Below are 10,622 nucleotides of genomic sequence, written 5' to 3'. Positions count from 1 at the left end.
TTTTTCACACCATATTTTAAAAAAAACTTCTCAAAATATTAAAGTAACATTACCCATCAAGTTTCGTATGTCTCTTAAAACGCATTTTTAATTTGAACCCCTTAGTCTGATTTTGGTACAAATGATTTTTCCCAATCACACTTTCTTTCTTCTTGTTTTTTACTTGTTGGCAGATTTTTATCCCTCTTAAAATATGTGTAGTTTTAAAAAGTTAATTCAGTTTTCTAAAATTTTGTCCAATTCTGCAAAAAATTTATATTAAAACAAAAACCAATTACTAATAATAATAAACAAAAATAGTTTATTAATAGCAGAATATAATAAAAATTGTAAATTAAAGACATTAAATACAAAACTTATGAAAAAAATTATCGATTTTCAATTTTTATTTATATTTACAAACATAAAAAAACTTTGATAATTGATATACAAAAATAAATTGACTATGTTAAATTACTCTTTATATAGTGGCATCATTAAACTAACTAAATGCAGCATGTAATATAGTTATGATTGTAATTCAATTAATACTGAGAATTGACCTACAAGTACAGATAGAACTATAATAAAAAACTTATGATATGGATGTTATAATTGCTTATTAAACATATATAAAAATAACATAAAATTGCCTTTATTAATTGGTAGTTAGTTTAGTACAAATTATTAGTATAGTTAAATTGATTCTCAATCTGAGAAAAAAATAATTTTCTAACAAAATTCGAAAAGTTTTTTTATGTAGAATAAAAATGTTTTTATGTAAAATAAAAATGCATATTTTATGTAAAATAAAATGTTAAAACACATTTTTGTAAATTGTCGTTTTTGGCATTCAAGTAAAGTTCAAAAAAGTATAAAAAAAACTTAAAGCCCAACAATAGCAAGTTCATATTCGAAACATTTTTACCATATCATAGACAACAATATTATTAGTTTGTATTTTTAATAAAGAAACAATTTTAAATATAAAAAAAAATTCAAAAAATCTTTTTATTTTTTTCGTAATAAACATAACTCTATTGCCAGGTGGAGCTATTCGACATCGTAAAATGACTGCAAAAAAGCACAAAAGTTTATGAGTTAGCTAAGTTGTCACAAACAGGTGAGAAGTTCTGTATTGAGGTTGAACAGCAAGGATTGTCAGGTTGTTGAGGTTTTGTTGTTGTAGAAGAATTAGAATCTGTGAAGTAAAGTATCAAAATACGTCATTTTAAATACCAGCAATGGGACAAATAGCACAAAGGAAAGGGATATTTAATATTAGCAAATAAATAAATAAATGCTTAAAATCCCTCACTACCGCTTAATATAAAAGCCATTTCGCAAAAAAAAAACAGGATCAAATAAATTATGTGCAACTAAAAACAAAAATAAATAAATTGAGTTTACGATTATGGTCTAAAGTTAGACTTCATATGGCAAAATAAATGACAATATCCAACTTATGATAATGTTAAGATTAAAAAGTTTAATAAGAGCTCACCATTGTCAATGGATGATTCTTCATCAGATGAATATTCCTCTTGAATTATTTCAGCACCAGGAAAAATATATCGATGTTTTTTGTTGTAATAATAACAACCAGCTAAACAAAGTTCAAAAATTATACAACAGCTAATAAACAAAAAAGTGGTACAATTGTTATACTAATAAAATTATTTTAAAATGTTGTTTAAAATAAATTAATTTTCTTTTTAAACTAAATTTAAAGAAATATTGGCATATCTAAACCATCTTTAAAAAACAACAACACAACAAAATTCTGAACTTACGTGGAATTCTTGAACTGATTGATTGTTTCCATTTGCTCTTCCACATCCCTCTCATCATCTCAAGGTCTTCATTTGTCTCCTCTTGATCTACATCTTTAGAGTCTTCATTCAAAATAATTTTGTCTTCTATGAGGGGTTGATTTTCTACAAGTTTTGTGTTGTCATGTACTACATTCAAAGTGCCATTGTTTTCTGCTAAGGTTTGATTTTTTAACGAAGTTTCTTCTTTATAAGCTTTGGGTGAGTCAGTATTATTTTTTGTTAATATTTTATCTTCACCAGAATTTAAATTAGAATTTTCTACAAAGTTTTTGCTATTTTCACAATTTGGTGTTTGAGATATATTTTGTGTTGCAGATAAATCTTTTTGAACTAAACAAGTTTGATCATTTTTCACACTGCATTCATTTTGAATAATATCAGTTAGTTTAACTTTGGTTGGTATTTTGCTCTCTATATTTAACTGAGAATTAGTTGTTTCAACTTCATTCTGATTTTGGTTTCTATTATGCTGTAATCTTTCAATAGGACCTGATTTTTTAAAAATTTCAGGCACATGTTGGTTAGCGTCTAAATTTAAAACTAAAGAGGTATCATTGTCGGTTAATGTTTTATCATTACAAGTAGTTGGGTTTTCTTCAGTTGCAGTAGTGGTGTCCATGGCGTTGTCTGTTTTAGTTTGCAAGCAATTTGTATTTGAGTTTTGAGCATTGTTGTTTAAATTTAAACTTGATTCATGTTGAGGTAGTTCAGTAATTTCTTTTAAACTAAAAATATTAAAAGTGAAGGATGTATTAAAATTATACTTAAAATACATTTTTAACTAAACTACTAAGTCAAAAAAAATACAAATTAGGGCTTTTTAGCGTTAAATTAATTAGTAAAATATCGTAAATAGCATGATAAGGATAAGTAATGCTAAAACCGCCAATCTTACTTAGATATAAGATAGTTTTACATAAAAACAACACAAATTATTATTATCAGAGTGATTTAGATAAACAACAAACCTTTCATGTTTTTCACATAGATCAAGAAATTGATCTCCAAGTGCCTCACACAACGTTCCAATAATAATATCTCCATCACCGAGTAGTTCAACATCAAATGTTAGGTGTTGTAAAGATTCACGATTTATTAAGATTTGAGGAACAGTGCTCGGTACAGAATCTTAAATTAATGTAAAAAGTTAAAAACAAAAAATATATATAAGATAACAATTTCTCTACCTTACAAAAATAAACTTTTATATGTTTAAATATTTAAATGTTTATCAATCTGTAAAATTTGATTGTAAATCTCTAATTAAAAGTATGATTTTTTAATAACCATTATAAAAAAATTTAATTTTACATTTTCAAATAATAAAACTTATAAAAATATAAATCCACTTTCTTTAAAGATATTTTTTTTTCAATTTAAAACAATAGAAATGCAAAAACTTACTTATATTTTATGACAAAAATAGAATTAAAATTTGATAAAAAAAATAACGTTTAGGTTAATGCAATTTCTAAATTTGTTGTTGAAAATTAAAAAATTTTAAATACAAAATAAATAAAAATCACTTGGTATAAGAGCCACTGGTCGAACTTTCAAAGTCGATCCGATCACGATCAGAAGATCAACTTCGTCTTTGTCCTCACTTATTTGTTGGTGAAAATGATCGGGTAAATTTTCTCCAAAAAACACGATATCGGGTTTTAGTATTCCTGGATCTTCATCAGAGCATTGTGTACAGTGAGGTACTATCTAAAAATGTAAGAAATGTAAATATTTTTGCTTTTTCAGGCAAAATTTATATAATATGATATTTATCTGTAATATTTTATATTTAATTTATTTTTGATGTGGTATGAAATTTACTTGATTAAAGATGTCTTGTCTTATTGCCTCACAATCGACTTTGTGATGACATTTCTGGCAACTTGCTGTCGCAAAAGATCCTAAATTTAAAGCAAATTTAAGACAATAATATCACTAAACTTTTTTTTCATTAATTTTCCCCTTATGTAAGAAAGCATGGTGTAGTGGTAAGAACACTTGCTTTACCACACATGAGGCCGTGGGTTCAATCCCTACAGCTCTCATGCTGTAGGGCCCTTGAGTAAGGCGCTATAAACAGTATAACCTGCTGCTGAGCCAGCACTTAATCAGCAACATAATTACCTGGCAATTATAATCTATATAATATCCAAAACTGCTAAAGGCAACTCGAGACTGGGTTGGAGTAACTAATGTTACTCTATGTTGTGCATTCAACCTTTCCACATTGAGGATAAAGATATATACAAAAAAAATTATACAAACTTAGTGTTTTAATGTAACCTTCAAATGACAAATTAATTTTAAACAGAAATTTAATGAAAAAAAAATAATAACATGTACCATGACATTGAATAACTTTGTTAATTCCAGCTACTTGCTCTAAGGTATCAATATTCTGAGTGTAATTTCTTAGTAAGCGACCACTTTTCTCTAAATGACTGATAAACCTAAAAATTAAAAAAAAATTTGGTACATTAATAAAAAACTTTTAAAAAATTTTTAATTTTAAATTATCTTAGTATCAGTTTTAATTTAAAAAATTATGCAAGTAATTATTTGTCTAAATCAACCTATTTGTTAAATTTAACAAACGACTACAATATTTTTGGCTTAAAATTAAGGCAAATCTGACAAAAAACTCTTTCTAAAAAAACTTGATAATAATTAAAATGTTGTAAAGTAATACCTGTGTATTAAACTTGGTTTAAATTGTCCGGGATAAATTTCTTTCGCAAATTTAAAGAAAGGTCTCGGATCGTGTTTAAAGTAACCAATATCAAACATTGCCTAAAGAATAAACTTAAAATTAATAATAAAAACATGACAAAAAACATAAAATTTTGGTTTAGAAATAATATTAAAATCTTGATAGTTCATCTAGAAACTAACCACTAGGCTGAAAATATAGAAAGCTTGAATTGGAAGTTAATATTTTTCAATAAGTCACAATGCAACAATAAATTTAATATTTTTAAGTCATATATTAGCAATATTTTTATACTCAATAATTAATAAAGTTGGTGTCACTGAACACAAAAATGGTTTTAACTTTAAATAATTTTACCTACTTTTTAGGTTATACAATTTAGAAAAAGTAAAATAAATTTAAAAAAAAGAAAGGGAAAGCCCTGTTTGTGATGACGTAGAAAGTACTAGCTTCTATACATTAACTACGCTACTTAGTACTTTCTACGTCACACAAAAAAATTTAGTAACTGAATTTTTATGTTAATCATTTTCCAGTATTTTTAAAAATTGAATTGTAAGTACTACAGACATTTTTTAAAGATTCTAAAGTCGTTTTGTGATTCATTGTCAACCATACTAACGTGGTATATACATCACTTACAAAATTGCAAAACTCTGTAACATAACACTTTAAAATAAAATGTTACTTTTTTACATTATATTTTTATGTATTATACCACACAATGTATAGTAATGTCAGTTAATACCTCAGGATTAGGTAAATCTGGAAAGTCGACAGCAAGTCTCGCATAAACTCCATCTCTTGATCGAAAATCTGGAATTCCACAAGATACTGAAACCTGAAAAGTATATTATTTTTATTTATTGCGTATATATTTTATTTATTTTCCTATTTTTAGCAGTAAAAAGAATTTAAAATGGCAAATGTTTATACATAATTAACTTAATTGATGTTCTATCTATATATAATTAAAAGAGGTTAATAAATTTTTACAATAATTGTTTCAAAATTTTTAACTTTCTAGTGTAACAAAAATTTCAAATATCCATTTTTAAATATATATATTTATAGAATTAATTTATTTACCCCCGCACCAGTTAGGACCAATATTTTCTTAGAATTTTTGATTAAATTAACAGTGTCTTCAAAGGTATTAACATCAGGTAATTTTTCTCTCCTTTTTGGCTCACTGAGAATTTTAACCAACTAAAAAAAAATTGAAAAATACGGTAATACCAACATTGAAGTAAAAAAAATTTTTTTTTTGGTACAATAAGTATAATACTTGCTTGACAATAAAACTTAAATTTAATAGAAAAAATAGAAAAATTATTTAAAAGTGATAAAAAAATAATTTTTTTTTGATAAATACTACTTACCAATTTCCATAGTGCAAATGTATCAATATTCTGGGACAACATGGGTTCAATATCAGGGGTTAGTACTTTCAAAATTTCCCTTGGGTCAATACCCGATAACATTTTTTCTTGAACCCATTTCATTGCATCTTAAAATAAAAAAAAACTAAAGTTACTTATAAGATTTTAAATGCAGAAGTTAAACACCTTATTTAACAATATTACCAAAAAAATTCTTTAATATTTGAGAAATTGTTAAATTTAATACTGAACCACAATAATTTAAATTTTAATAAAAAATTTTATATAATACAAGTTAAAAATATTTTAAATAAAACCTATTGTGTTTTAGTAGACCATTTATCACAAACAATCACAAATTAACATTTGAAAATCTTATAAATTTTACAGATATAATTAAATTTATCACCTATTGAGGGAGGTTGCCAATCACTCTCACTTGCTTTTGAGTTTTCACTTGAAGTTGGACTTATTGGGGGGTCATCTATATTACAGGTAGCCGAATTTCTTGAGTAAGATTCACTAAAAGAAAAAATATTAAGTTTTATTGTGGTATTGGTCATTGTGGTTGAAATAAAATCATCTATGATTGACTTTTCTTTTTTTAAGATCTAAATTTGTCACAGCATAAAGTTAGCCTTAAATGTTAAATATATTTTATACATTAGGTAAAAATTAAACCAGCAGTGTGGTGTAGTGGTCAGAACATTTGACTTCACTACATGAGGTCCCCGGTTCAATTCCCACTGCTTCTATGCTATACCACTATAAACAGAATAAACTTCTGCTGTGCCAACACTTAATTACCTATAGTTAATTATAATCAACAATATCTAGAATTGACAAAGGAAATTCTAGACTGGGTTGGGGTAACTGATGTATTTAATATTTAAGTCATGAAGTCGATCTTCCCACATTGAGGATAAATAAATATAAAAAAGTATGATTTCTATGACTGAATATTAAATTTTTTTTTTTAATTTCAAATTGCCACATAATCTTGGTATAATAGTACAAAATTAAGTAATTAATTTGATAATTTAAATAATTAAGCACCAGTTATTTTCATTTTGATTGACGGAATTTTCTGGAATTTTTTCATTGTTTTCTTCCTTTAAATCTTTAAAAAAAAGAAATTTTAATTTTGGCAATTTTAAAATTATTTTTTTAATTTATTTAAAAATAAAATTAAAAATAAATACCTTAATAAATGCAAAAAAAATAAACCTATAAATTAAAAATCAAAAAAGTTTTTTTTACGTGTTTTACCATTATTTTTTGTAGTTTTTTCGTTGTCATTTGACACTTTTAATTTCTTATGCGGAACTTCAGGTTCTTCATCAAAGTAATTTTCTTTTATTAAATCCATTTTATGTAATCCAATATTTCTTTAGAGTGAATTTATATAAAAAAATTTTAGCTCCAAATTTTTTAACTTTAAGTTCCTTAAACAAAAAACACAAAACCGGGTAAATAAAATAGATACTTTTATCGCATCATAGTAAGCACTTTTACTTTTTTTAAATCTTTTTTTATCCTCGACTGATAAACAATTAAGTTAATAGTTATCTAAATTATATTAAAAATTAAATTTGTAATGCGTAATTTAAAATTTTTTAAGTATAACAAAAAATATTTTTTTTTAACAAATAAAACTACATTTTTAGCAAACTTTGTCTTTAGAAATTAAAACAGATATGCTATAACTATATACCTAATACTCCAAAAAAGTGACACAAAATGTAAAAGACTGTATTTTTAATAGCCTGAAAACGCTTTAATTATCATTGTTAAGGAGCTTCTTGCATCATTATTTGGAAATTGGTTTAAAGCTTTAAATGCATAATTCCTATGTGTATCTAAAACATGCTTTGATTTTTCGATTGAATCTTTATCTTTTGAAACGGTTGAAAATAACTGAAAAATATAATTTAACTATAAAAATTGTATTCAAGAGTAAAATAAGTGTTATGCTAAATATATGTTTATAAAAAAACAGAAAAATTATAAAACCTAAATTTATATTACTAATATTTTTAAAAAACAAACTTTGTAAAACTGTTCTTATGGCGGATATCTTTAAAATAAAATAATAGGAGTTATAGCTAACATACCTTTATTTTATCTAATTCTAGGTTTTCATTATTAAGAGTTAAAAATTCTTGAAGACAAGGTTGTCCTCCATTATTTTGTGCATATAAAACAACAGGTAATGAACATAACTCAGAAGTTGAGACTTGTATCTGACCATTTGTAATTTGATTATTTGCTGTAGTTATTCGGTCTATATCATTGTGTGCCTAAAAATAATTTATTGATATTGATGAAAAAATTCCTTATTCTTATATTAAGAAAAAACAAGCTTTTAGTTTTTGTATAATATAAGATAAACTAGTGTGTAAACCATATCCTAATGTACCTGTTGAGCCAGTATTAAGTTTTTACTAAATTGAGCTGCTAATTCTCCATATTCTTCATCTTGGCTGGATAATATTGCTACAGATCTACATGCCTAATACATAACAAACAAATTAGAAAATAAAAATAAGTTTTTAAAAAAATAATTGAAAATAAACTAAAAATAAAACCTAAAAAAATCTATAATAAAATTAATTTTGTCATGTTTTCAAACACATTTTTTTTAGTTTTTATGGATAAAAAATTTGACTAAAAATCATCATTTACTACTCAAGTAATAACTTACGTTTGATAGCAAACTACCATGTGCCAGAAACATTGTATTTTGCCATTGTTCAAGGTTCACAGGAAGAGAATCGATTGAATTTATTCTAGAATGTTCTCCAGGTTCTGGTAATACAAAGAAGCCAAGTGACATGTCACTAATAGCTGACGATATAAGCTCAACAACCTAAATTAAAGAAGAAACTAATTAAATTTCATAAGTTTTAATTTTTCGTTCATTATATATTTTTATTATATTTTCCATGACACTCAAAATTTATATTTTCTTAAAAAACTTAAAAATACCCCAGGAAATATAAACTAAATATCATACATAACAATTAAATCCATTTTATGATGTTACCACGCTAAAATTGAATACTTTACTTTTGGGTTTTCTAGCTCTGAAAGGGCAGCACAAGAATTAGCAAGTAAAAAATCTCCACTCAAAACTGCTATTTTATTTCCCAACTCAAGTTCAGATACTGAGTTTTTTTTTTGGATTTGTGTGAGTTGGTTAACATCAACTAAACCTCTATGTACAAGAAATGCTGTGTGGATAAGTTCTGTCAGTTCAGCTAAAGAACGCTGTCTAGAAAAATAAATTATCATAATTAAGACGTCATTTTATTCTTAACTGGTTGTATAGTTGAAAGGTTTGAACCCAAATGCTTCTATGCTAAAGTGCCAAAAATTTTAGGAATAAATGAAATTTAAATACAGGAACCTTTTAGAAATAAATCGATATATAAAAACAATTAAAAAAACTAATTTCAATACAAAACATATTTTAGTTTTCGTATTTTAATTTAAAAAAGTAAAGCTTTTTATACTTATTATAAATAGAAGTTGAATCTAATTGTTGCAATCTTTCACTTATATTTTCAATCATCTTTGCCATTAAAAGAACAATTAAACCACATGCTTGAAAGTTATGTTTGGTGTCAAATAATATTTCCCTTAAAAAATAAAAACCTTTTTAAAACATTGTTAAGATACTGCAGAAATACAAAAAAAAATTAACAAAATTATAATAAAGCAATAAGGTTAAAAAAAATTGAGGAACCCAGTTAAAAAAAACAAATATTAAAATACTTTAAATTTAATACAGCGTTTAGTTAAATAATTTACCTTGCAGTTTTTAGAAGTGGATGTTTGGTTCTGATCAGTTTTCTCATATGCAAAGCAACAGCACTAAGTTCATCACTTAACAAAGCTCTCAAGCTTAAATATGAAGTTGGGAAACCGACAATTCTTTCAGCTTCTGACACAGCTTTGTTAACAACATTGTTTGAATCTTTGTTTATAAATCCATTACCAAATGAAACTAGTCGAACTTGTGTAGAAGTTGTAGCTAGAAAATTTTTTATTAAATTAAAGTACTTTTCTTAAATATAATTGCATTATTACCGTTTTAAAACTTCAATACTATAAGCAAAAATCACAAAACACTGTAATATTTTTTACAATTGTCTTTCACGTTTTACAGATTTAAATTAAAAACTAAAAACTTTTTTTTTTGTATATATCTTTATCCTCGATGTGGACCAGTCTGGAAAGTAGGGCAGCGTGCACGCACAAGATTTTTTTTGTTGAAAAAAATGCACACCTGAAATTGGCGTTTTGCACGCCTGGCTTTAAAAGTAAATACAAAATTAAGGTAAACACGCTAACATAAATCACGCGTGCACACGTAGACCGAAAATTTTAATACGCGTGCACGCGCTGTCACGCCAATTTTTACGCTTGCACGCACGAGATGAAAACTGCCCTACTTTCCAGACTGGGATGTGGAAAAGTCGAATGCGCGACTTAAACATTTTTTTGCTAACGTTGTTTTTTTTCGCGATATAAAAATACTAAAGCAGTTGTTAACCGTAGTCTATCAATATTATTATAAATTACCTTGTTTAACTTTAAAAATTGAATTACCATAGCTAAAAATTTGTTTTGTAATTCTTTGGACATTCATTTTGAAATTTCGTTGAAATATTTTTTAAGAAACGAGTTTTACTCGGGAAATACCCGGTT

The 10,622-nt window shown here is 25.6% G+C and overlaps 2 protein-coding genes across 2 annotated transcripts; both read right to left on the bottom strand.

Moving 5' to 3' along the window:
• Positions 1–527: 527 nt before the first annotated feature.
• Positions 528–7,349, bottom strand: LOC145750644 (uncharacterized). Its single transcript, XM_082566723.1, has 14 exons — positions 7,179–7,349; positions 6,966–7,029; positions 6,319–6,431; positions 5,910–6,037; positions 5,617–5,736; positions 5,276–5,368; positions 4,507–4,607; positions 4,161–4,267; positions 3,639–3,718; positions 3,341–3,524; positions 2,783–2,942; positions 1,773–2,539; positions 1,484–1,585; positions 528–1,180 (listed from the first exon to the last, which is right to left on the bottom strand). The coding sequence occupies exons 1-14, from the start codon at positions 7,276–7,278 to the stop codon at positions 1,074–1,076; spliced, it is 2,226 nt and encodes a 741-aa protein (XP_082422849.1). The 5' UTR covers positions 7,279–7,349; the 3' UTR covers positions 528–1,073.
• Positions 7,350–7,667: 318 nt separating this feature from the next.
• On the bottom strand, positions 7,668–10,569 carry LOC145741728 (all trans-polyprenyl-diphosphate synthase PDSS2-like). Its single transcript, XM_082559374.1, has 8 exons — positions 10,497–10,569; positions 9,723–9,945; positions 9,425–9,550; positions 8,979–9,183; positions 8,614–8,778; positions 8,329–8,421; positions 8,024–8,209; positions 7,668–7,826 (listed from the first exon to the last, which is right to left on the bottom strand). Exons 1-8 carry the CDS (start codon positions 10,561–10,563, stop codon positions 7,668–7,670), a joined length of 1,224 nt encoding a protein of 407 aa, XP_082415500.1. The 5' UTR covers positions 10,564–10,569.
• Between the last annotated feature and the right edge of the window lie 53 nt (positions 10,570–10,622).

The sequence above is a fragment of the Corella eumyota genome, chromosome 1 (assembly GCF_963082875.1).
Source record: "Corella eumyota chromosome 1, kaCorEumy4.1, whole genome shotgun sequence".
Classification (NCBI taxonomy): Eukaryota; Metazoa; Chordata; class Ascidiacea; order Phlebobranchia; family Corellidae; genus Corella; species Corella eumyota.
This window is presented reverse-complemented; position numbering and strand designations above follow the sequence as displayed.